General features: G+C 37.1%; 2 protein-coding genes across 5 annotated transcripts; both read right to left on the bottom strand.

Annotated features, from left to right (window-relative positions):
• Positions 1-11,439: 11,439 nt before the first annotated feature.
• LOC104244129 (protein PELPK1-like) lies at positions 11,440-12,681 on the bottom strand. Its single transcript, XM_009799455.1, has one exon. The coding sequence runs from the start codon at positions 12,679-12,681 to the stop codon at positions 11,440-11,442; it is 1,242 nt and encodes a 413-aa protein (XP_009797757.1).
• A 2,417-nt stretch (positions 12,682-15,098) lies between these two features.
• LOC104244127 (pentatricopeptide repeat-containing protein At2g01390) lies at positions 15,099-26,896 on the bottom strand. 4 transcript variants are annotated; one of them, XM_070156311.1, is made up of 4 exons: positions 26,665-26,896; positions 24,108-24,993; positions 15,952-17,517; positions 15,099-15,851 (listed from the first exon to the last, which is right to left on the bottom strand). In XM_070156311.1, exons 2-3 carry the CDS (start codon positions 24,877-24,879, stop codon positions 16,514-16,516), a joined length of 1,776 nt encoding a protein of 591 aa, XP_070012412.1. In that variant the 5' UTR covers positions 24,880-24,993; positions 26,665-26,896; the 3' UTR covers positions 15,099-15,851; positions 15,952-16,513. The 4 variants fall into 4 exon arrangements, with proteins under 4 accessions (XP_070012412.1, XP_070012413.1, XP_009797755.1 ...); XM_070156312.1 differs by having other exon boundaries at positions 15,099-15,848; XM_009799453.2 differs by having other exon boundaries at positions 15,956-17,517.
• Between the last annotated feature and the right edge of the window lie 1,012 nt (positions 26,897-27,908).

The following is a 27,908-nucleotide window of genomic DNA, read 5'->3' as shown; positions in this document are numbered from 1 at the left end:
CCCCTGTGTTGAGTCCCCTAAGTCAAATGCAACATGATGCAAATAAGCGTTCCTACTAGGGATCCGGTCATGAAGTCTCGTTATACTAGGTTTATAACCTGGGTAGATGTTCTAGACTGTGTACTCGAGCGGACAACTCGAGTCGAGGAGGGGCAACTTACCAGGAACCAAAAGGCCGTCCGGCTTCGTAACTTATCCGTCCTCTTTCTTATTTCAGGTATTGACACTAACAGAATAGGGAGTCTCGACCAGCGAGCTTCTCCCCGGAGGTGAAGAGAGAAGGGTTCGGCACAGTTTATATGCAGTTCAGATAATATCAAAGCGGTAAAAGACAACATTTAGTATGTTATGTCAAAACATGTAATATATATCAGATAGTGAGGCCAAATACAACAATTATTCTAAGCTCGAATTATTGAACCCTGAACCAGTGGTTCTGGGTCTAATTCTCCAGCAGCGGTTTTGTTATACTGGGTTTATAACCTGGGTATACGTTCTAGACTGTGTACCCGAGCGGACAACTCGAGCCGAGGAGGGGGCTACGTACCGAGGACCCGCGAGATCGTCCGGCTTTGTAACTTGTCCGACCTCTTTCTTATTTCAGGTATTGACACTAACAGAATAGGGAGTCTCGACCAGCGAGCTTCTCCCCGGAGGTAAGAAGAGAAGGGTTTCAGCACAGTTTATATACAGTTCAGATAATATCAAAGCGGTAAAAGACAACATTTAGCACATTATGCAAAAACATGTAATAAAGATCAGATAATAAAGCCAAATATAACAATTATTCTAAGCTCGAATTCTTGAACCCTGAACCAGTGGTTCTGGGTTCACAAATCCCCAGCAGAGTCGCCAGAGCTGTCACACCTCCTTTTTGCGCGCCCGGCCCCGAAGGGTTAAATGCGCGGGTGGAGTTTTTCCAATTTAAGTGACAATATTCGAAATGGGATTATTTATTTAATTCAGAGTCGCCACTTGGGAAAGGTTTGGTTTTTGGTGTCCCAAGTCACCGGTTTATCTTGAATCCCAAATCGAGGAAATTTTCGACTTTTCCAAATGAAGTCTGCGAACCAGAAATTCTAAGTAAGGAATTCTGTTGACCCGAGGGAAGGTGTTAGGCACCCTCGAATCCCGTGGTTCTAGCACGGTCGCTTAAATTGTTATAATGGCTAAATATCTGATTTAAATACATGTTGTGACTTACGTGCTTTTATTAAGTTTAAACCGCTTTTATTATTATCATTTATTTTATTGAATTGCAACGTTGTGAAAATGCATCTCGAACTACGTCACAATCAATGCACCCGTAGTTGTTAACACATTTTTGACTTCGTTGAGATTTGGATTTGGGTCACATCAATGGGCACCCGAATTTAAGAATATGATTTAATTAAACCGCGCCTAAAGAGCCTAACGCGTTATTATTTTTTTTTTGAGAAGGCCATGAGATTCACTAAACGGCCTAGCCTGAATTCTAAATATTTATTATGATTATTTATCGAGGGCCCCGCGATTTTGCATTTTTATTTGGCGAGGCTCGTCTCTATTTTAGAAAGGATATCCTAAAGTGGCTACATTTCTAATGTGTTTGTCTCTAAAAATAGAAGAAAAGATGCACGCTAATCCAATTATAATGCTTTGGCTAAATCCAGATTTTTAGTTAATCGTCTGATTAATTATTTACAGAGTGAAGAAACGTTGTACCTCATGAAACATGCTTTTAACTTGATAGAAGAATTATATACAAGATTGATGAAATGCTACGACTGCTGCAAGAGCTCCCTAACTCTGACTTATTTAGACAAGATTAATTAAAACTACTTATTAGAAAATGCGACTAATGATATTTGAAACTCATCCTATAAACTGCCTAATGAAACTGAAACTCAAGAATCTGAAACTGTATTATCTTTAGCTAGATTTAAAACAACCATTTGCCCTTACATATTCAAAGCATGCTGAAAGAGCGAGTTTAAGTTAAACAATCGTATTAAATAGCTGCACATTTCATGAATTGTATTTACATCTTGTATACTACTTAAACGAATAAAATGTCGCAGTTTCAGATTGGCATAGACTTTAATTAAGTACCACCTTAATAATGTATCTCTATTAGGCTAACTGACTAGAGACTTACATATCTTAACAACATTTATATAAAAAATTCATAAGCAATGCGATAGATGATTATAACATTCTTCAGATCATTCGATTCAACTTTCATTGCAACATCAGACAGATTCGAAATGTGTACCTGAGGAAATACTTACAATGAAGAAAGTAGGGGAGTCAGTTGAGCAACAGTGCAAGCGGAACAGCAGTAACAGATGAACAACAGCAGGACAAATTCCCAGTGCAAAAAATGCTATTTAGAGCCAATGAAAGATGGCAGAATGTAGCAAATTCCCAGCAATATGGAATCGGAATTTAACCAGAATGGATCCAGAACTGAACTGATACTACACACAACTAATAATCTCAAACAAGACTCAGGATAGATCAATATAGAACAGGCAAAATCCAGACTAGTTGAGAATCAAGACAGAGATGAAAAAATGCAGTTCCCTTCTTTTCTGTGTTAGGCCTCTCTTTATCTATTTCTGTCCGTGTGTTTTTAAATCACTCTCCTTTCCTGTTTTCTTGTCAATGCCCCTTATCAGTGTATTCCCTTCCCTTTAATATCAATCTCCCTCTGTGTGTGTGTCTATATGTGTATATGTATGTATTTTTGCTTTCTCTTCTCTTCTCTCTCCCAGTCTATCAGATGTCCTCTATGTCTGTCTGTGTCCCTCTGTCTCTAAACTCTAATCCTCTTTTATAAGCCTAAACCTCAGCCCTTTATCAGCCTGTTAGATTAATCAAATACCCCTCCCATGTGCTGCCCCTTTTCAGTTCCACTTAGCTACTTAAGTATTAGAAAGTCCCCATCATATTCTCTTGGCATGCTTACCTTTTGTGATGTTTATTATTTCTGAAACTAAAGTAGGGTATGGGCAACAGAATATATCTGACAGCATATGCTGTCAAACCATTTTTAAATCAAAAGCCCTTTATACAGGGACCAGGCTGTGCACAATGCACATGCTGTGCACAAGTGCACATGCCATCAATTCAGATTTCAATTACAGACCAAGCCTCAGGTTTCTGAAATCATATTAACAACTATAAGTAACTGAACTTAGTTCTTAATTGATTCAGGCAATGTTCAACAGAAGCAAATCGATTTATTCTTGTTCAGACAGTTGAAACTAATTGACGACATATGTCGACTCGATTATATTAGCATTAACACATACAATCGTAGCCAAAAATCAGACGTTTAACAGTATCACATAAGGGGTTCATATTTGCAATGTTAACACAGAAAGGCCCTAGGAACTAAATGAATGACCAATTACGAATTCAATAGAACATACATTTTATACACACGCATTATGAAGAAAGATTTGACTGAATACAGAGGTCCGGCCAAGGTAGACAATAGCAGTTCAAAAACATAAAACAAAAAGTTCGACCATACGGACAGACCTTTAACAACACACAAACATACGAACTGAGATAAAGAAAAGAAAATTTAACTCACCTTAAAGCTTCTTTTTTTTTAAGGAACAAATCAGAAAAATCCACTGGCGTTTGAACAGACCTTCTTTAAGGTTGAATGGACTTTTAAACGAAGTGTTTCTCGGATGAGAAACACTTCGATTAAGGTCCATTAGACCTTAATCTCTTCGGTTTGAAAGGATATGGACCAGTGACGAAGAATCAAAAAGTTCCAAAACTCAGATCTGGGATTCATGCTTCCCTGATCAGATTCGGACCAAATCAAGTATGGTTTGGTCACGAGGGGGTCTGGGGAGTGTCTGGTATGATTTTAAGGTTAAACCGTGTAGATCGAGTTTTGACTCGAATCTTCAAATAAAGATTCGAGAAGGTGGGAAGGGATTCGAACTACATGGTTGATAGATTTGGGTTCAGGATGGCAAGGGGGTTCTAGGGTGTTAAGGGGAAGGTCACCGGCGTCCATGCCGCCGGGTTCTGGTGAAGGGAGATGAGGGCGGCTCTAGGGTTTCGTGGGGGAAAGGATGAGGATGAAGGCTAGGGTATTGGATGGGGGGCAGGGTATGGTTGGGGACTTATATATGAGATGGGAGGGGTTGATCTTAGCCGTTGGATGAGGCGAGATGGAAGGCTCAGATCTTTCTTTTGATGAGGAAACGGCGTCGTTTCTCATTCAGAGTTTGGGGGTCGGTTTGGGTAAGACGGGTCGGGTTAGTTTATGGGTATGGGGATGTGATCTAGGCCGTTGATCAATCTGAGATCAACGGCCCAGATCGGGCTCAAACATTACGACGTCGTTTAGACGTCTTTGGTGTCAACTGGACAAGGGCCGGGCAAGCCTGGTTCTGGGCTGTTTGTTTGGGCCAATTTTAAATAAATTGGCCCAAGTCCGGAAGGGGTATTTTCTTTCTTTTATTTTTTTTTTATATTTTTTTTTTTTAATTTCTTTTCCTTATTTATTTAAAAACAAAACTAAGCAAAAAAAAAAATCAAAAATAAAAATTAAATACACACTCACTACAATTATTTGCACACACACTAAAAATTAAATACACACTAACGACCGGATTACGGTTCGAATTATGCATGACAAACACATTTCGTATTTCGTTTTAAATAAATAAAAAAAATGGGCAAAAGTCACAAATAAATCAACAAAGTGCCGTACAGAAATCCGAAAATTGTACAGCAGGACCAATTTTTATTCTTTTGGAGCGACTGTCGCGCAAAACAAAAATCACGTGCTCACAGTCATAAGACCATTATGCCTCTGATTAATATCATTAAATAAACTTTATCAACTTATGTATTTTTCTAAGACCCATGAACATACGATAGAATAATAAGACATATGGGGAATCAAGAACATAGGAACCTCTAGTATATCTATGAATAGAGTCATTTATGAAAGTTGTGCATTTTCTCATTTTATTAGTATCGTATAGATCATGCCAAAAAGAAAGAAGGGATATCCTGAACATACCTAAGCCGATTCTCTTGACAATCCCTCTAACATGCGTCAATTGCGACGAAACACGTAACGGCGGATCGAATTAGGGGAGAATCCGTATGATATTCTTAAGAAAGATTGTATTGTGCTCTCTTAGAATTGCAAATCCCACATTGCTATAGTATTACGTAGTCTTCGTATGAAATGATTGAAGCAATAATGTTGCTATTGTAAAATTATCCTTGCTGAAGCTTTTTCTTAAGACGTGAGCAAATTCAAGAACGTTGCTATTGCAAAATTGTGCTTGTTGAAACCTTTTCTTAAGATGTAAGCAATTATAGGACGTTCCTATTGAAAAATTATTCTTGTTGAAGCCTTTCCTTAATTTAGATGTAAACTACATCTTTATTTGTGAGTAGAGATGTGATTTTAGGTCTTGGTGGTGTGGGCCCACCTTTCAAGGCTTGGCCACCAAACATCCTCCAATTTTTGCCACCTTATTATGTGATTTATGAGTCATTATTCAAGACCTCTTTGGCTGCCACATTTTAGCTTATCCATTCCCAACCAATTAACCACCAACATCTCAATTAATTGTTAATCTCCCACTAAAATCAATAATTACTCGATTATCCACATAATTAAAAATTATTTTAAATTACTTAAAATACTACTCACTTTTAACACACCTTATATATCTTACTATCATAGTCATGTGGTACCTTGTATGGCACTAGTCCATAAATACGGGTATTTTAGCTCAGGTCGTATTTTACCCAACATGTCAAACTTTGATGAAAATTCATTTTCTTTGATTTGCTTACCCTCTCACCTTCATGAATATACTCATTACTTGTTTGAAATAGAATAATTCTTATAATCTCAAAATAATCTCATTCCCGAACTTACGTCGATTAGCTTACGACGAAACTTTAACATACGAAAATGCGGAATGTAAAATCTCATTTCCGAGCTTATATCAATTTACTTATGGCATACTTTCACGTATGAAAACATAGGGTGTAACAGTTATCACCCAAAGCTTCAAACTCCACCCCATCCAGGAAGGTGTGGATGCCAACTGGTCCTTGAAGACCCTTGCAAGGGCGACCTACCAAGTTAGTAGCTTCGCAGATCATGGAGTCCAAAAATTGAAGGGACTCGGAGTTATCAATCACTCCGAGATCGTCCCTCGGGACATCTTCAGCTATTCGAGAATCCTTGCCTCTGGTTCCCTCCTTGATCGTCTCAATTTGGGATGGAGCGGCCTCGACCTTTTCTGGCTCCAAAATTTCGGCTGAAGTTCCCTTGCCAACCTCCTCCGGTTTGGGGGACTTTTATATCGAAATGCCAGCCCGCACACGGGCTATCAGATCGGATCCTTCTTCCTCTTCAGACTCATCTCTTAGTTGACGGATCGAGTCCAGATGCATAGCACTTGTGTCCGCTTTAGGCTTACGGGGCCTCCTCGCCGTCTTTTCTTTTTCAGGCCCGGAGAGCTCGGAGCCCCTTTTCTTTTCTTCTCTTTGGCTTGCTTTGGGGTAGAAGGAGAAGGAAGTGCCTCTTCTTCAGCAGATGTGGGCCTCATTGCTATATTCTTCCCGAGGCCTACAAATGAAAAAAAATGAGTAAGATCGATACAAGACCCGAATGATAACCGTTCTAAGAAAGAAAATTATTGTGGTTATGGTCCTCCCATTGACCCTTTTATAACTCCGTCCAAGCACGCTCAGAGTATAACTTCTGCTACACTAAGCTTTCGACCCATTGCCTAAGATAGGGGATTACTTCTGGCACACAGGACACAGCTGCAACACAAAAAACATAAACGAGGAAAGAATATGAGAAGTAAAAAGGCAAAGTTAGATATTCAAGGTGAAGAAATACTTATGATTCATGTTCCATTCTTTTAGGAAACGGCATGTCTTCGGCAAGGATTAGGTCTGATGTCCTTATTCAAACAAATCGGCCCATCCAACCTCGGTCTCGAGTCTCGTCTATACTCGAGAATGGGGGCTTGGTGGCTCGGTAGTAGAGCTTGATCAATCCTCCCCGATAAAGCCAGGGACTATAGAGACGTATAAGGTGATCGAGGGTAAAAGGATGCCCCTTGAACTTGCTTACAAAAATCAGAGAAGGATCACGATCCTCCAGAATGATGGGTGGATCTGGCCAAGGGTCACATCGTACCTCTTGCAGAAAGCAACGATGATAGGGTCTAAAGGACCCAATGTGAAAGGATAAGTATAAACACTTATAAACCCTTCCACATGAGTAGTGGTTGATTTCTCTGGCGAGGGCACCACCACGTGCTTTCGACCCAGTTATAGTCCTCTTTAACTTGGTCAAGGAGGTCATTGGTAATTGTACATATGTACCTCGAGACCGGTTCGCATCGACCCAGTATCGCAGGTGTATTCTATACCTTAAAATCAGGAGTAGTGGGGCACTTTGTCGGAACGAAGTCCTCTAGGAGAGGTTCCACCACGGCTCCGTCGGCGGCGGGCCTTGATGAAGAAGTTGTTTTCTTTTGTGGAACAGTTTTTGAAAGCTTAGCCCTTTTTACTTTTACGAATGAAGAAAAATGGATACTCAGAAGAATTTTGTGATGAAATGTGCGAAGAAACACCAGATATCTGAGAATATAAAGCTTTGAAAAAGGTAAAGGATTTTGAGGGTGAGAAAAAAGAAGATTTGAAAGTAAAGTTTGGGAAAAAGAAGAAAGATACATTTATAGGTTTAAGATGACGGTTCAAATCCGGTAGTGGTCGACCGCTGACTGGCGCGCATTAAATGCCTGGGAAACTGTATCGACGAGACATTTCGGTTAACTCTGTTGCTTGTGTCATGGTGAAGATCGAGGGCTTAAGTCATTTCTTGCCATTACTCTCCAAAAAACGAGGGGACTATCTGTATACGGTCAAAATTGGGCTTGCCCCTTTTTATGATTAATCGAGACCGGGGTGTGACAGGATAGGGTTCGACCCCATGCCATACTGGACCGAGACACGAAGTAGATGGCCAAGCTCGTGACTCAGGGACCGATCGAGATCGAGACTGAGCGGGGCAGAGATCGAGCAAGACCGAGGGGAGCCTGCCGAGTCAAATAATGGAAAGTCGATATATCCGCAACCGGGCAAGGATCACGGCGGAAATCTTGGCACGTATCAAGAAGATCCGATTAATCAGCTAATCATGGGATTTATTACCATATTTAGGATTGTATTAAGGGTAGGACGCCCCTACTATATAAAGGGGGTCTGATCATTTGTAAAGGAGATCACATTCACGTTATTAAATTCTTCTTAAGCTCTCAACACTCTGTTATTTTGTTCATACTTTCCAGTGAAGTACTTGTTTGATTCGAAAGCGACCTAGCTCAAGAATCAAAGTTATACGCCTATTTTGATTTGCTTTATTATTATTTTTTGCAGTTAATTTCAATAACAATATTGTGTTTTTTTCAGTTTGTGCCAAGTAAAATTACGTGTCCTTATAAATTCAATTGTTATCTGTTTTTAGGGTAAACAATAGTCAAAGTCAATGATCAAAGTAAATTCTCGGTCAATGGGGTACTAGTGGAATAATTATAGATCAGGGTTACACATAAGCTAAGGAGGTAGTCCAAATGTATAGTTAGTTTCACAATTAGGGTTCAATTATCCATTCAAATCCTCAATACACTAAAATAGGAGCTTAGGGCTAAGATCCCAATTTTTACCCATCAATTCTCATATTTTGGAAGCTTAAATCCTTTCATAATCATGTGCATAACTCAAACATGAGTTTAGAATTATCGTCTCTGATCAAACTGATAATGGTAACTAATTTGTTGTCCTGACCCGTAGCTTTGTGCCTTCGAGATTGTGAACCACCCTCGCGTTCGTAGGGCACCAAATACCAGCAAAACACATCAGTTTCTAGTTTTTACTCAAACCATATATATATATATATATATATATATATATATATATATATATATATATATATATATATATATATATATATATATATATATATATATATATATATATTATTATTTTTGTTTGACACCACCCGAGAAGCAAAAGATTCATCAGTCCAGACTGAAAATATATGCATAGATAGTAATTTAATGCCAAGGCCGACGGCGGAACAAAATACTATTCGGGACACAGAACTCATAATGGAAGGTCGAATTGTTACAACTTACAATTACTTTTTCGGCGGAGCTTTGGCAAAAAGTTGGATGAAAACTCAAGGGTACTAAAGATTTGTTTAACTATTGGAAAATTGAAAAAAAAAAGTCATTTTTTAATAACACAATATTGTATATAACTCATGTTATACTCTCTGTCTCAAATAAACTGTTGTATTTTAACTGGTCATTGTCGAGGGTCTATCGAAATAGTCTTTCTACTCTTCCGGATTAGGGGTAAGGTTTACGTACACACTACTTGTAAAATTTTACTGAGTGGTTGTTATTTTAACTAGTCATATTTGTTATATTATAAAAGGCAAAAAGAAATGTTTGCGAGCTCTATCAGTCACTTTTTTAAGTGTAAGTTGGAGAAATTTTTGTGTGATCACATGATCAGATATTTAAAAATTACGTGTCTAATTTTGAAAAACAATTGGCCAACTTTTAAATACAAGGACACAAAAGTGGCCTCCTTAGGTAAATAACACGATTATTTCTTAGAAAGAAGCATATTAATTAATCCATCAAATTAATATACTACCAAGCACATTATACATACTCCTTTAATTATTCTAGAACAGTAGAGTTATAATCATTTATAATGGTCAATATATGTGTACTAATTTAACCATCCGTAAGCTTTAGTAGTTCTACACAACTATGCTTCAGTTATATATGGAGAAACAAATCAAGCATTTTGTGTTGGAAAAATTGACAAAATTTACAATTTCTCATTTGAACACCTCAACTCATACAATTGTGAATTAATAAACTCTTCTGACCATTAACTATGCTTATGTGGCAGTGGCACAGATGATAATACGGATAAAGTGTGTGCAAGTCATTTAATTAACGTGCGTGAATACAATAATTTGATTAAAAATTTCTAAAATCGGGAAAATATAAAAAAATAAAAAAGAAAGAAAAAAGGAGTGATGAGCTTGTGGTTTTAGAGACAGAACAACTAATGGAGTTGTCTGTGTTGGTTCTTTTTCCCCTTTTTCGGTCTCTGGTTGAGATAATTTTTACTGACTTCGACTTATTGGTGATGATGTGATGGTGCTAGTGGCAGAGGTGTGAGTGAGGAGATGATGTAGTGTGTGTGATGGCATTGAAAAAGAAAAAGAAATTTATAGAGTTGTCCTATCTGTAGTAGACGATGAAGAAAAAAAGGAAAGAAAACGAAATCAAAATTTTAATAAATTGGTTAAAAGAAGTGGGACACAAATTATACATATCAAGCAACAAATAGTCCTAGAATGTGATATGTTATAATGTCAGCACAATTGTTATACATAACCTGTTGAAGGGGTTTATTAGTTCACAAATGTATGAGTTGAGGTGCTCAAAATGGAAAAGTTGTAAGTTTGTTTACTGATTTGGCAATTGGATTCAGTGGCGTAAAGACCGTTTTACCTTTGAGTAGTTTCAAAGTCTTTCCGAATTAAACAGGTATTTCTCTACGGGGGAGGAGCAAGAAAATAAATTTAAATAACAAACCAATAATTCAGCAAATGAGAATAAGAGAAGGATCATTTAACAGTATGTTGAAGTAAATGATCACAGAAAGAAAAATTGGGGCAAGAGAAAGAGTTAACGAAGTAGGTTTATGATTGCTTATGATAAAAAATGATGCAGTTATAATTAGCTATTTATAGATGTAAAATGGTCTCTAATCATGACACGTGTCATAGGTTAAAAGTCATTTATCAATAACCTCCCATGCAGGAGTCATTTGGCTAATTCCCTGAGCCACTTCATAATCTTCCATGCATGAAATCATTTGTCAAAAGTATTTTGAGATATTGCCAACACTTTGTACTAATGGAAAAAGTTATTGCAATTCATGATATATTTATCTCAGACATGAAACAAAAAAAATGAAAAACACTCTCTTGTTACATATAGGAAGTACATCATGACAAAAAATAACATAAAAAAGAAAACTCAAAATAGGAAGTATCTCCTTGTTGATCACAATCACAATTGTTAAAAACAGAAAAATAATAATAATAATAATAATAATAATAATAATAATAATAATAATAATAATAATAATAATAATAATAATAATAATAATAATAATAATAATAATAATAATAATAATAATAATAATAATGATGATGATGATAAATTTTGGCAGTTCGTACTTCTGTTGACTTGGCCTTCATCAGAATCCCAAATTGACAATGAATATGTCCTTCATATACTTTGCTAGAAATGGCCGAACACTAAAAAATATGTGAGGTCTTTAGTAGTAAGGTGGTGGTGGAGATGGATAATTCTCTGTGTTCTTCGATGATGGAAAAGAGTTGTAACTAGGATGTTCTTGGTTAGGATACTTAGGTAATGGCAAATTTCGAGAACGGTACGAGGCAACTGCTGGTAACTTGAAGTAAGGTTTTGGCAGTGTTACCTTAGATCCATAGTTGTCTTTTGACACTGAAGGTACGTTGTTGTAATCTTTGGGTACCGATGGAACCTTGTTGTAAGAATTTTGAGGACCTGAAGGTATCTTGTAGTAATTCTTTTGCATAGAAGGTACTTCGTAAGTATCTTTGTGAACATGGTCTGGGACTTGAGGCACATGATTGTAATTATCTTTTGGTACAGATGGAATTGAAGGTATTTTGTAGTAGTCTTTTGAGACTGATGGCACCTTACTATAAGTATCTTCTGGATCTGATGGCGCCTTATTATAAATACCTTTTGGAGCTGATGGCACCTTAAAATAACTACTTTCTGGAACTGATTGTACTTTAGTGTATGTACCTTTTGGAGTTGATGACACCTTAGAATAACTACTTTCTGGAGCTGATTGTACTTTAGTGTATGTAGTTTCTGGAACTGATGGCACCTTAGTATATGTACCTTTTGGAGCTGATGGCACCCTAGAATAAGTACTTTTTGGAACTGATGGTACTTTAGTGTATGTAGTTTCTGGAACTGATGGTACCTTGTAATAGTTTTTTGATGGTGATGGAACTTTAGAATAACTACTTTTTGGAACTGATGGTACTTTAGTGTATGTAATTTCTGGAACTGATGGCACCTTAGTATAAGTACCTTTTGGAGATGATGGCACATTAGAATAACTATTTTCTGGAACTGATGGTACTTTACTGTATGTAGTTTCCGAAACTGATGGCACCTTAGAATAAGTACTTTCTGGAACTGATGGTACTTTAGTGTATGTAATTTCTGGAACTGATGGTGCCTTGTAATACTCTTTTGATACTGATGGCACCTTAGAATAAGTACTTTCTGGAACTGATGGCACTTTGTAATAGTCTTTCGACACTGATGGAACCTTGCTAGATGTGTCTTGTGGAACTGATGGTACCTTATATTCAGATCCTGGGGAATAAGGTTTCTCTTGATTCATAGTTTGCTGTGGAGAATCATCATAAGGTGTATAGGCTGCAACAACACTTGTGGCAACCAAGCAAAATGTTATGGCATTCACAAGTTGATGTCTTTTTGAGTTCCCCATTTAGTCAAACACAATTCCCTCTATGGATATTTTTTGGAACTTTTGGCTTTTAATGTTTTATGCTTAAAGATAGTTTCTACCACTTTATTTATAGCACGATATAAGTCCTATTCAAAATAAAATAAATCCCTCCCCTCCTTGATCATTGATCCTATAAGTGGTTGCCCACAATGTAGTTGATGGTTCTCTTGTCGTGGATGCCTTTTGACACTATTATATTTTTAAAATAGCATACACAACAAAGAGAAGATTAGGGTTCTTTAATTTATATGATTAATACAAAATCTTAAATTAACTAGCAGATTGAACTCTTTCAAGAACGAATTGCTTGCACGTCTAGCTACCGTTTTGGATAGCAATTTGATTTATGGAATATACGCTTCTTTTATATAACATTTATTGACATATCTTTTCTTTTATATAACATTTATTATAGAACTAAATATATTATTTATTCGATAACAGTAATAGCTAGATTGGACTTCTATTTTTCTTTATCGATGCATCTCTCTAGACATCTATCTATCTCCCCAAAAACTATGTCCAAGTTTTGGATAGTAGTGTATCTCCATTATTGGTCATGCCCTTTGAAAAAAGAAAATGATAAAAAAGTCGATGCCCAAGATTTGCGTTGAAAGGAGATATATAACTTAAATTAGCAGGCAATTATGCAAATAGAGGTTTCTTTTTTTTTATTATTCTTGGCGGAACTTTTTACTAACCTGATAGAAGAATGTGAAAGGTTAAGCATAATATACCATTTTAAGAGCTATAGGTGTGGTAGGGTTTTACTATACAAAGACAGCCACCCAAAACTTGGTAATAAATCTTACTACTTTTTACCTATCTGCTTTTGTTCAAGCATTATTGGGGGGTTTTCCATAACATACGGATGCCAATTTTAGCTTAACATTATCTATTTTTATTGTTTTCTCAAACTATTTAAGCCAAGTAAAGATTTAGAATTCGTCCACCATCCCTGTAGATAAAGGTCTGTCTCAAATTTTGTCAGATTGTGCAGCGGAAGCAACAAGAAGTAAACTAAGGGTATACAAAGGAAACCAACAAACCGCACCAACCCGATTATCCGAGTCAAATCGGAAAAAAAATCCGACTATGGTTTGGTTTGATTTGGTTTGATGTTGGAAAAAAAAAATCCGGTCATAATTGGTTTGGTTTGGTTTTAACTAAAGAAAGTCAAACCGAAACCAAACAAACCCGACATTATATATATAGAAATTTTAGATATATTTAATATATAAATATACTTATTGTGACGTAATTTATAAATATTTCTTACAAAATTTCATAATTTTATCTTTTAAGGTATTATTTCAAGGTTAGACTTAAAACTTTTGAATGTTCCAATAAATTTTATAGCAATTAATATTAGGAAATTAAATAATACTAACAAATATACAAACCAAAATCAAATCAATATTAATGCTAACAAAAGGCATTCAATTCAATACTACGAAACGGAATGTATTGAATATCTATTTTTTATTTTGCAATAATTTAGATAAAAATGCATAACCTATTTTTATTTAATCTTTAGTGTTTAGTCATGTAATCAATACTCCCTTATTAGTCTGCTTATTTTAGCATGATTTAGTACTTTTAGGTTATTTTTATTTTTATTATGACTTTTTAATTAGCAATATTTATATTACATAATTTTATTATCTTTATTGTTGAATATTTTAGGATAATGTCATGACAAATCTCATATTTTGTATTATTTTCTTGAAAAATACTTTATATAGTTGTATCTTACTAGGATTAAAGAATCACAAGTTATATATTTTGTTCTACGAAGATTTTACCGGAAACAAAACCCGAATAATCCGAAAACCCGAGAAAAACCGAGATTGAAAAACCCGAGTTTTATTGGTTTGGTTTGGTCTTCAGATTTAATAATCCGACACAATTGGTTTGGTTTGGTGATTGTAAAATCCAAACCAACCCGACCTATGTACACCCCTAAAGTAAACATAATGAATTGAATTTCAATTAATGATTAAAAACATCGATGAAAATTACCATCTACGCCTTCTTAAAATTAAGTTTAGAAATGAAACCTTAATTAAGTCGAGTCCTTTACCACCAAGACTTGTAGTGGTATTAATCAGAGTGGAAACGCGGTAGGTGTGACTTCAGTTTTCACTGTCCGTCTTCTCTTCTTCTTTCAATCCCCCATATGATAGATAAAATAATTTGAAAAGATTAAATCAGGTCCTTAAGTTATGGTACCTTGTAATACTCTTTTGATGGTGATGGCACCTTAGTTCTGATCGAAATATTCTTAAATTGTTGGATAATTTACTAAGAAGCAGCTTATGCCATACAAAATGGGCTTGAGCTTGACAAGATGATTCTGAGAAGATTTCTCAAGTCCCAAAAGTATTCTTCGATCATTCGGAGTGAACAAGGCAAGTAACTTACTATAATTAGTCAAAAATATACTCACAGAGTCAATTGATTACAGTGTCAGTGTATATGAATTGAATTCACCAAAGATAATATAGTGGTGGGATAGCTGAGCATAGAGAGCTCTTTGGAACGAGACCATCTGCTTCTGTTTCCATTTCAAGTGCCTATATGTCATTCATTCTCAAACCAGAACTGATACAAATGCAACTTTATATTTTAATATAGATTGTTCTTTAGCAAAAGTAGGGGTACCGTCTGCGTACACACTACTCTCCCCAGACCCCATCATGTGGGATAATACTGGGTATGTTGTTGTTGTAGTACTGTTCTTCAGCAAGAAACTGAGGACCATTATTAGTATAGCTTAATGGCAATCTTAAACGAACTTGGCACGAGTAGATTCTCATTGCACAAAGATTCAAGATCAGCTTTTTAAACCGAGATGCTATACAAGGAGAATCTCAAGGAGATGTGATACAACCAGCTCCTTGGAGCGAGAATCACTTACCCCTGCTGTCAGTTCAAACCGCTGGAGGTAGCCAAGAGGAATTAATCATGTGATGGAATGGGATCTAGGTACCAAATGGACTTTCACAGTGGATTTTTCTTCCTTTGCTACCTCATAATATAATAATTCTACTTTCCGCAATGAGCAAATGCTTTGAAGAAATCAGACTCATGGCAGAGTCCACCATCCGGAAAAATAGGAACTCCCCATAGACTCTTTCAATGACCTGCTATAGAATATGAAAAAAATGAGAAACTATTTTATGAAACTTTGATCAAGAATGTCAGCTGACAAAAGTATAGAATTGAGAAGTGCTTAAAATGTTGTACCTACAGATTAGTCAAGTCCACATTACAAACAGCCGGATTGTTTTATCTTTAGTTAGCCACATAGCTTGGGCGATATAAGAAGGTCCTGTCTCATAAACATGGTTTTCTAAATGGAAGGGAAAGAAATTTTCCCTGTATAAAGCAGTATTGGCGGGGGGGGGGGGGGGGGAGGGGGCTGTTTAAGGCCATAATGTCGCAGGAGAATAATCAAGCTCTCAAGCGCATGATTTGACACAATCAATCCTTCTACTCCAGCTTCTAAAGATACGTTAAACTTTTCAAAGACGAGAGGTCATTTAAGTTTGATTCGCAAGAGATTATCCAGTCCAAAATCTTATTTCAGCATGTGGGCTTCTATAAGCTGCGATAATTCTCCTGCATACTCTCTTGAGCATACCTCACTTCTGTAAACAAATTAGGCCATACCATAGACAGCAAAAGCTTACACTACTTTGTGTTCGCTAACTTATGCAAATCCAGAACAACTCAAGTTATAAAGAACGGCTAAATTTGTACACCAGATACTCCAATCATTCAAAGAAAGCGTCTGGAGACCTGTGTCTCAAACCACTAAGTTTCCAGCAAAAAGAAGATCGCACACTGTTTCTTCGTTAGACATGTCTGTAGTGCAGCTTTCAGATTTAAATTTCTTCTTTTCTTTCCTATAAGATTGTACTTTATCAAATAAGCCATTTCTTTCAAGACCATTCAATAGGACACAGTAAGTACTTAATGCCATATTTATCCCTCGCTTTCTCATGGTCTCAAATATTTCAAGTCCTTTCTCAGCATTGCCACAAGTGAAGTAGGTGTTTATTAAAGCAGTATATACAGCAGTACTCTTCTGCTGATCAGGTAAGATGCTAAATAACTTTTCAGCAGAAGTCGGCTCTCTAGTGCAGCCAAGCCGATGTATCAGAAGAGCAGTTAGTTCTGACCCTAATGATAGTCCTGCCCCAACCACTGCTTCAACAATGTCCACAACCCTTGAAAGTGAATTTGTTCTAATAAGTTCGCCAACCAACATGAGATACATAATTCTTTCAATGGTTATGCCCAATTTCACACTGAACTCAAAGGCCAAAAAAGCACCATTTACTCTACCACGGTTACAGTTTACCTCAACTATAGTTGACACTATTCCAGAATCCAATTTGAGACGCTTACTCATCAAGCTATCTAGTAAGTAATCAACAGCAAAAAGACTTTGCTTCTTCAACAAGTACAAAATCATCTTATCATCCAAAGTGAGACAAGTAGTTTCAGCGGTTCCATATGATCTGTCAATCTGATCATGGTTGAACTTTTCTAAGGACAGATGACGGTTGACATCCCTGAGTAGCCGATCACTCACCCCAGCTATCTTCAACTTGAGAAGAGCCTCTTGATAGACAGAATAACGCAGAACAAGAAACTTCTCCTTCATGTAGTGAAGAATTTTCATCATTGTTTGCGTTTCCCCAGCTTTGCAGCATTTTTCCACTAAAATGTTGCATGCAGCTTTATCTGGTTGAACCCCTGCATCTTGCATTTTACTGAAAATCTCGAGAACTCTATCAAATTTTCCTGAAAACCAGTTACGGTACATGTACAAATAAGATTCTTAATAGCTAAGCAGTCACAATGTAGCTATCAAAGCATGAATTCGAAGTGACAGTAATCTAATTCAAGATCATAATCACTTATTTTATATATAGCAAAGACAACTTGGAGTTCGAAATTATTATCTTTCTGTCACTCATTCTTTGGCGAATATTCTAATGAGTCAAAATTGTGGAAACTGCAGTTTTGGATATTGACATTATATGGTCTTTAAAATTAAATTCATGCATAGTGTCTCATAAAAGGATATGGTTTTCCAGACTATTTATCCAAATAAAATGGTGTGATATAAGGGAATCTTATGCGCAGACAACAATTTTATGTTAGGAAGTGAAACAATCACATCCACCACAACGATTGACATAGTAGGTAATGCTGAGTTGCACAATGACCGGATGAATGTGTTCACAATTTGAAATCAAAATTTGCAACTTGTTAGAATTATTATCAGCTTCTTTTTTTTCTTTTCTTTTTTTCTTTTTTTTGGTGAGTTGGAATTACAATCAGCTTCCTTTAGATAAGAGGAAAAGTAAAAAAAACACACGAAAAGAAATTTGTCACCATCAGTTAAAATCATCAAACACTTAGATTAGAAATATCAGTCGACCAACATCCCTGCCATGACAATATGTTATATCCTACTAGTTTGAAGCCAGTCAACTCCTTTACCATAGATAAATTAGTTGTTTGCATTACTTTCTAGGAACAGACGAAGGTCTTTTAGAAGCAAATGGGCATTTAGAAAGCCAAAAATGCTTGACAAGAAAATTTTAGCACTCCTTTATATGAAAAAACAGTCTAATTGCACATTCGAACAACGAAAAAGCAAACTCAGCAGTCTGGAAACATATTGTGTTGTCTTGCGATTTTCTCAACAGATGGTGCTTTAATGATGCAATCAGCTCGTTGTTCATTATCAGACATTCTTGAACTAATTGGAATATATATCTTTCATGTGTAAATGTTTATTGGATTTTTATATTATCTCCAAGTCTACTGTGTATTGACAGGGGTTTTAGCCTCTTCAGCTGCAACTAAGATTACACGGCCAACCTACATTCTGGTATCAGCGCTTCTCTTAGACGTCTAGCACTCAAAAACAATGATACCCTAAGCACGACTCTCCTAACAGAAGCTCCCATCCTCCGACCAAGTAGAAAAAAGATATTCAAGAAATACAACAACAACCCATGTACGTAGACCTTACCCCTACCCCGAAGGGATAGAGAGGCTGTTTCCGGGAGATCCTCGGCTCAGAGACATTCAAGAAATACACAGACCAAAAAAAAATTCTTCTTAGAGAAGCTGAGAAAAGAAAGTTTGTCACTGATTGCATACCAACACTGCTCAAACAGCAACATCTTGCAACACATTGCCCAACATATCTGTTCACACTTCACACCACGGGTCCAAACTGGGACCAGTTCCCCACCCCCTCTAACTCAAGGAAGATATCAGAGTAGTTATAGAATATGTTATGTGTGACGTACTCGGGTCAGACTTATCACTTATGTACCCATGGACAGTCCATGTGCATAGGCTATAGAGACTTCAGAACATAGAAAACCAACTATTCCACAACTAATAGAAAGGTTGGATAAACTTAATTCTACACAAGCTTGATAAAACCAAACATAAATGTTGTCTTCCCCAAAAGTGTCTTGCGTAACTTTGTTAACTATTTTTTCTAATCTTCATTTTGCATCTTAGTTTGATAGGGCACGAATTTTGAGAATACATAGAAGACTTTTGAATCTCGTGGTCTTAAACTTAAGGTGTGTATAACATATCAAAGATATCCTTTGAATCTTGTGGCCTAACATCAAGGGTAAAAAGGGAATGTTGGAATTAAAGCTTACTAAAATTTAAAAGTGAATCCTTTTTTAAACAGACAAAAAAGGAAAGTTGGAGACATAAATTGAATTGGAGGGAGTCTAAGCAGTCTGGGAAGCAAGAAAAGGTTTGAGCGGGCTCTTCCTTAAGTACACTACTTGAGCTAATTCAATGTCCCCAAAGATAACAAAAAAGAACAAGCAGATCAATCTAACACTGAAAAGATATTTTTCCTCTATCTTCTCTCTCAGCGCACGATAGAGTGCATGTGCTAATGTACGTTGGCCAGCAATGGGGACGGGCAGACTGAAGAGATATGCAACCACGATCCAGCTGGTCGATTACACGGGGACTAGCAGCAACACTCAAAGTTCGGGAATACAGAGTACTACAATCAAAGATGCAGGGAAAACACCAATGGAACAGTGGCCGACATTGTCAACCACGAAGGAAGGTATGAAAACTCCTCCTTCTAAGGTAATTAGTAGTGAGAAATTAGCTTCTGGAGCTCCGATGAAGAGTGTAAACCCTCTCTAGTAAAATTGAGGCAATGAAAGGAATCCTATAGAGATTACTGGAGAATTGGGTGCAACTGGGGATAAAGGGGCGGCGAGCAAACCTCAAGGGAAATTGCCAAGTGTTGATGTAGAGATAGGTCAAAAGCAATGGGCAAATCTATTTATAGGAAATCGACTTGCAGCAAAGGGAATGGATCTGATTTTTATCGCACCAACTCTCAAAAATGGTGAAGTAGTTGTTGAGCTCTGCAAGGAAGACGTCGAGGAGCAAACTCAAAAGTGGAAGCAAGCTCTAATCATCTATGTTGTTCGAGGAGCTCCAACTATAGGAGCCATGGAACGATTTATTGCTTCAGCTTGGAACTTCGCCACAAAACCAAAAGTGTACTTCCACAATGATGGATACTTTGTGGTAAGATTCAATTCCAATGATGACAGAGATGAAGTGATGTATTCAGGGCCTCACATGTTGAACAATAAGCCTATTATTATGAAAGTGTGGTCTGCTGATTTTGATTTAAACAAAGAAGTTCTACAGACCATCCCAGTGTGGGTCAAGTACCCTAACCTTCCTCTGAATTGTTGGGGAAATAAGTCATTGAGCAGGATCAGTAGTGGCTTGGGGATTCCTTTATATGCTAATACTTGTACTACTCAACTGGATCGGATCTCCTATGCTAGAGTGTTGGTTGAGATGGATGTAACAAAAGAACCGTCTAGATCTATCAAGGTGACTGACCCTAATGGGAGGGAGTTCATGTAGGAGGTAGTGTATGATTGGGTACCTGAATTCTGCCACAAATATTTGCAAGTAGGTCACAAGTGCAAGTCAGGTGACCAGCTAGGACAAAATCCTAAACCTAAGAATCAGACGCAGAAGTAGGAATGGCAGCCTAAACCTGTACTAAAAGTGCAGGAAGCTCAAGCCCCTACAGCTGACAATGGTCAACAGGAGATGGCAATTCCTAGTGCGGGAGAAAATGGCAGCACTAGTCTTGTGAATCCAATTTCAAGACCAACCAGAGGAGATGAGGACCAAGCATGGCAAAAAGTTATAGGGAAATCAGCAGCCAGGAGCAGAGAGAGACAAGGAATTGATACAATCAACATGATCAATGGCTTTAATATCCTAACAGAATCTAGACTGCAGCTTCCAGTACCAAGGCAAATGGAGGGAGGAACGAGTAGGCAGAGAAGTAATACAGGGCAGGATTCTTCACAATCCCTCTTTATACCTGTATGAAGCTGGTCACATGGAATATAAGGGGACTAAACAAGACCCCTAGACAAAAAGAGGTCAAGTTGTTCATTAGAAGTAATAAAGTTAATATGATTGCACTATTAGAGCATAAAATAAAAGAGCAAAAAGCCATTCAAGTAACCAGGTAAATCGCTCCTGGATGGACCAGGTTAGCTAACTATGAGTATAGTAGTAAAGGAAGAATCTGGCTACTGTGGGATACAAATGAGGTAGACTGTAAGGATTTGGGAAGATCATCCCAGTTCATACAAGCTTCAGTAAGTATTAAGAGACTGAATATGAGGTTTACCTTTACAGCTGTGTATGGGTTGCACACTTTAGATGACAGGAGAAGTTTATGGAGTGACCTGACAAGCCTACAGGTTGTACAACAAGGTCCATGGTTGATAATGGGTGACTATAATGCTATTCGATCAGGAGAGGATAGATCAATTAGTAACCTTGTGCAAGAAATGGAGATTAGAGACTTTAAGAATTTCATTGCAGATACTGGACTGGTAGAAATGAAGACCAGTGGGAGAAGCTTTACATGGACTAATGGGCACACCTACAGCAAGATTGATAGAGCTTTGGTTAATGCTGAGTGGATGCTGACTATGCCACACCTAAAAGTATGGGTAATGGATCCATCCTGCACTGATCATTCCCCACTGAGCACAACAAGAGTACAGTGGCTCTGAAGCTAGGAGATGCTGATATAGCACTTCTTAGCAAGTATGAAGAGCAGATACACCCAAAACAAGATTAGAAGATTAATTAGGGGCAATGGGGATCTGGTGCAAACAAAGCAAGGAATTGAAGAGGAAGTGATAGGGTTCTATAGGCAGTTGCTAGGCTCTTCAGCTATAGAACTGCATGCTATCAACCCAATAGTGATGAGGGGTGGCCCATTGGTGAATAGAGAACAACAATTACATCTGGTGGCAGATGTCTCTAAAGATGAAATCTACCATGCTTTGACAGGTATTAGTGACACCAAAGCTCCTGGTTGTGATGGCTTCAATGCATTATTTTTTAAGAGCTTGCCCTGTGAAAGGAGATACAGTTACAAATGCTGTGATGGAGTTCTTCTCTAAGTACAAATGTGTACCAGCCTATAAACTGCGCAACAATTACCCTTGTACCTAAGGTGCGCAACCCTTCCAGAGTCACTGAATATAGGCCAATATCATGTTGTATATTACTATACAAAATTATATCTAAAGTGCTAACAAATAAACTTCAAGGAGTGATGGATGGTCTGGTGGATAAGAATCAGTCAGCCTTTGTGCCTGGTAGATTGATACATGATAATATACTTCTCAGCCATGAGCTAGTGAAAGGTATGCTAGGAAAGGTGTATCCCCTAGATGCATGATGAAAGTGGACATGAAGAAGGCTTATGATTCTGTTGAATGGGGTTATCTGCAACAAGTGTTGACAAACCTGCAGCTCCCAGGGAAGTTTGTGCAATGGATTATGAGGTGTGTGACAACTATCTCATATTCCATCATCATTAATGGACAACCTACAACACCATTCAACGCTAAGAAAGGTTTGAGATAGGGAGACCCCTTGTCTCCTTATCTATTTGTGTTGGCTATGGAGTACTTGACTAGGCTTCTGAAGACACTCAGGAGGGATCCTAACTTCAACTATCATCCTAAGTGTGCCAAAATGAATATTGTCCAACTCAATTTTGCTGATGATTTACTGCTCTTCTGTAGGGGAGACATCATATCTGTGCAACTGTTGTATAAATGCTTTCAGGAATTCCCAAAGGCCTCAGGACTAGTTGCTAATACTGACAAAAGCTCTATTTTCTTTGGAGGAGTAAGTACTTATATTCAACAGGAGATATTGCAAGTCTTAGGCTTCTCAAAAGGGACCTTACAAGTTAGATATCTGGGAGTGCTCCTAAGTACCAAAAGACTATCATTAGTTCAGTGCCAGCCTCTCATTGAGAAGATGTTAGGGAAAATCCAGTCTTGGACTTCAAGGTTTCTATGTTATGCAGGGAGAATACAACTCATCAAAAGCGTCCTATTCTCTATTCAAGTATTCTGGTCCCAGGTATTTCTGTTGCCAAAGAAGCTGATTCAACTAATTGAGACTGTATCAAAGATTCCTATGGACTGGAGGGGTGGAGGTATCAAAGAAAGCGCTATTGGCTTGGGACAAACTGTGCCACCCTAGAGCAGCAGGTGGACTGAACTTACTTGATGTAGGAACATGGAATAGGGCAGCTGTTTGCAAACTCCTATGGAACCTATGCAAGAAAAAGGACAAGACGTGGGTTCAATGGATTCACATTTACTACAAGAAACATAACTCTTTGTGGGGTGCTGAGCCAAAGCAAGCCTCTTGGATTGTTCAAAAGATACTGAAAGCTAAGAACTACTTTGAGAAAGCTGGATATACAGAAGAGGATGTAGTAGGAATGGACAAGTTCTCCATAAAGGCCATGTATATGCAGCATCACAAGTGTGGACAACAATGTTGGAATGGCAAGGGATACACAGACAGGTGATGCCATGGGCAAACGAGGTAGCATGGGCTGAGAGACACTACAAGGGAAGGAGCTCAAAAGCTGAAGTATACAGGTTGACGCCTGCCGGCAGCTTGTACTATATTTGGAAAGAAAGAAATGGCAGAATATTCCAAACAAAGCAAAGGTCAGCAGCAATACTTAGTAGATTAATAACACAAGATGTACATGGTCGAGGGGCTTCCAAGCAGAGATTACAGAGAAGACTAATGGATCTTAACTACTATCCTACTGTTCAATTAGATGTTTAAATAGTAGGTATAGCAGTTAGTAGGAGGGAAGGAAAGACGGGTAGTTGAATCTGGGACTGTTGTCCAGATCAGGCTAGAAACAGAACAATGTGTAAATATTACTGGTAAATAAAAAAAAATTAATTACCCAACAAAAAAAAAAAGAACAAGCAAATCGCTCTCACCAGAACCAGCAAGATGCTCCATGAGGACAGTGTATGTGTGGCAGTTGGGAGAACAACCAGATTGAAGCATCTCCTTGTATATCTTGGCTCCTTCCTTAACTCGATTGTGATCAAATAAAACTTTCATGTATGCAGTGTAGGAAACAACATTAGGAAAACATCCTTTATCTTTCATCTCCTGCCACAATTTAATTGACCCATCAATGTCCCCATGGTTGGAAAGCCAGTGAAGAAGGGATGTATAGGTCACTGCATCTATCTTGATTCCTTTGTCTTGCATCTGCTTATATATATAGTTCATGGACGAAATCCTCCCAGCTTCCCCAAAAATATCCAACATAGTCGTGTAGGTAAAGTGATCATGCTTAAACCCTTTCAACTTAGAGGCCCAATTGAAAAACAACCAGGCCTTCTCCATAGGGGGATGAGTCTTGAGAACTTGATTAACTGTGTAGGAATCCCATTTTATGGAAAGCCCCATCAACTGCTCTTGAGCAGAATCCCAACTTGAAAATCTCAGTATATGTGATATTCTTGTAATTGTATCCCTCATGAAAACTTTAGGGAGATCTACGTCTTGTTTCTGAATTGATCTGGTAGACTTGCTCACAGGTCGATTACCTTGTCGGACAGATCTCCTCTGTTTGGATTGCGCGAAGGAATGTACATGGTTAATAATAATTCTGCTAAACCAAGAACAGCTACTGACAGAGGAGCACAGAAAAGGCTGGAGCTTGTTGAAGAACCGTCGGGTACCAAGAGTAGCAAACATTGTTTGGGTCCAGTTGTGACTTGATGGAGTGAGCTTTGACTCGTGTGACTCCAGACTACATAATACAAAAGCATTCTAACCTGCGACTTGAGGACTTGATTCGAAGGATTCCAACTGCCAAATGATAAAGATAAAACAAATTACTTACAAGAAAGAAAATATTTCTAGTTTCTCTTTTCTCCCACCAATTTGAAGCCTTAATTATAATCTAACAAATTCCTAGAAGAATTCAAATACATGGTGCATTCAATAAGTCTTTTACACGAACTGGTGCATTTGGAGGTTTAAAAAGATAGTCCATCTATACCTCAAGCAATCTCTCCCATTTTATCTTCAATGTCTGCTGGCTGCACCCTCTGTTGAATTTGTTCATTTATAATGTATCTTATATAATTGCACATCCATCTTGATATCCACATATCTATGATAATCATCCTGAATTATGTCGAACTTAGAGGCCCCAGCACTCACTCATGCAAAATATTGCTGGTCTCACAACCTTTTCTATAGACTTGCCTGTCACATTATTTTTAATGAAAAGAACTTGCCTTTCACACTGATAGGTCTCTTCTCCATTTCAACTACCACAAACACGACTATTACTACTACGCCTTAAACTCAAACAGGTAGGGGTCAATTATATGAATTCTTACTATCCATGTGACTCCATTTAAGCTCATCTCAGTCCAATGATCTTCTCCATTACAATTATCGTTTTTAATTCTGTGTTGGCTTCATCTATTATGTCGTTTTCTTGGAATGCCGAGCATGCATATCTAAAATTGCTAAGGCACCACAATTGACAATCCTTTCTAGCTCACTTCACCCTCATTCTTCTTAGTCCTTACAGGACTGAAGTTTGCACCATTTTAACTGGTACGACCTTTAATAATACGACCATAAAGTAGTTATTACAAACAAAGTAATACTCACTGCTCGTAAACAAAAGTAATCAAGCTACAGCATTTTAATTGAATAGTCAAATTCATAAGTTTTTCTTACTCTCGTGAGAAATCAAACTATAAATAAAGTGATGAGTTTAGATTTGTAACGAGACTTGGCTGTGATATCTGAATCAGTATCAAATAAAAATATGTAATTTGCAAATTGAATCGAAATTATTATTAATGTGAAATGTAACTCCTGATTTTTTATTTGATGCAATCATTAGTCATTCTTTTGAGTCGAGGGTCTTTCGGAAACAGCCTCTCTACCTTCATTAGGCAGGGGTAAGGTCTGCGTACACTTCACCTCCCCAGACCCCACTTATGGGATTTCACTGGGGTTGTTATTGCAGTCATTAGTCATTCTAAAACATAATAATTCTTTGAGTTTTCATGTTTTGAAAATCATCGATGTCCGCATTATTAGTTATGCTTTCAAACAGAATTTCTTTCTAGTCAATCCACAAATGTGTTCACAACTCCGAAATGAATTTCCTTCAATTTACAACTCATATAAATTTCTGAAATTCACAACTCAAAAATGAATTCACAACTCAGAAACAAATCTCATTCAACTAAAACTTACAAATTAAACCAACTTAATTTCAACAACTAACAAGTAGAAATAACACGTAAAGCTCAAAAATCACAATTCAAATTCATTCAATTTACTCTCGAGAGAGATATAAAGAACTCACCAACTCCCTAAATAGTTTACCTTGACTACCTTTGAATCGATACACTACCAGATTTAATTATTTCGAAATTCCAATTTTTTCAGCAATTAACAAGGTAACTTTAGAAAAACGAAAAGCAATCAAATCGAATTTATTTGTTTTACCTTTTCTCTTTCGGTCGCCGGCGACGGGACTGAGAAGGCAATGGCCGCGACTTGCTTTCAGCGGCGACGGCAAACCAAGCTCCAGTAGCGCTCAACGCTATCTGAAAGAACTTTCTATATAGCTCAACGGAATACTAACTTCAACACTTCTGCGTTCCAAACCTCAGTTCAACGGTCTCTGACAGAACCCCTGGTTTCCTTTTTATTAAGCAGAGATTCTTAGCTTTTTTTCAAGTAGTAATTATTTATACTTACTATACACAATTGAACGCAATAACTTTTAATATATCTTGATAATGTGAATAATCATTACATTATTAGTGTGCATAAAATGTACTAACTTATTATGTAAATTGAAAGTGTAAATTCGTTTTTAATTATTAGTCCAATTCTTGAATTATAAGAAATTAATTCCTTTTTTAGTCAATCAACTAGCAATAACAATTGAAGTTGCCCCCAATTATGGTTAAACTAGTGAATTTACAAATTTTAGTCAATTTATAAGAGATGTCAAACATATGTATTAAATAACAACAGTATTCCTTTTGAAGCATTCATAAAAGAGAGCATAAAAAATAAGTGTTCTTTTTCTCGTACAACTATTGTCTATAATGCCGATGTTATCCTTTGTTAGTTTTTAACTTTCTCCTCTTTCATTTCTCTTTCTATTTCTTCCATGTTTTCCCATTCCATACATGTATTATTGTCGTACCCCTTAATCTTTTATCGATTTCTAAAAGCAAAAAATTTCACAAATCTTTTATCGATTTCTAAAAGCAAAAATTTCACAAGCTAAGGACTATTTTTTGTATTTTCCTTTCTTTTTATTTTTGTAGTATGACTATTTATTGAGGTTAACATTCAGCCTTATTCGCAGTTGGCCACTGTATTTTTACATGGCCAAATGAGGTATTTTACATGACAAAACTATACAAAGTTATGCTTATACCATTTTTCTAACACAGGGTTTGAGTAGATTTTCCGAATGATAAACACTTAACGCCAAGAAAATTTATTAATAGGAGATGGATAAGAATAGAGGAAAGGCAATTTCTAAATCTTCAGGTCATTAGCTATATTATAAGAAAAATAATGCAAAGGCAAAAGTCGCGAATCAACAAAGATACAACGGAGAGCGAAAGGAGTTTGCATAAGCTAAATAATACTCAAAACAATCACGGACAAATTAAAGTACTAAATCCTTTCTTAGAGTTGTCGCATTCAACTCCATCGATCTTCCTCAC

Source organism: Nicotiana sylvestris, chromosome 9 (assembly GCF_000393655.2).
Source record: "Nicotiana sylvestris chromosome 9, ASM39365v2, whole genome shotgun sequence".
In the NCBI taxonomy this organism is placed as follows: domain Eukaryota; kingdom Viridiplantae; phylum Streptophyta; class Magnoliopsida; order Solanales; family Solanaceae; genus Nicotiana; species Nicotiana sylvestris.
Note: the sequence above shows the minus strand (reverse complement) of the source record. Positions and strands in the feature narration are given on the sequence as shown.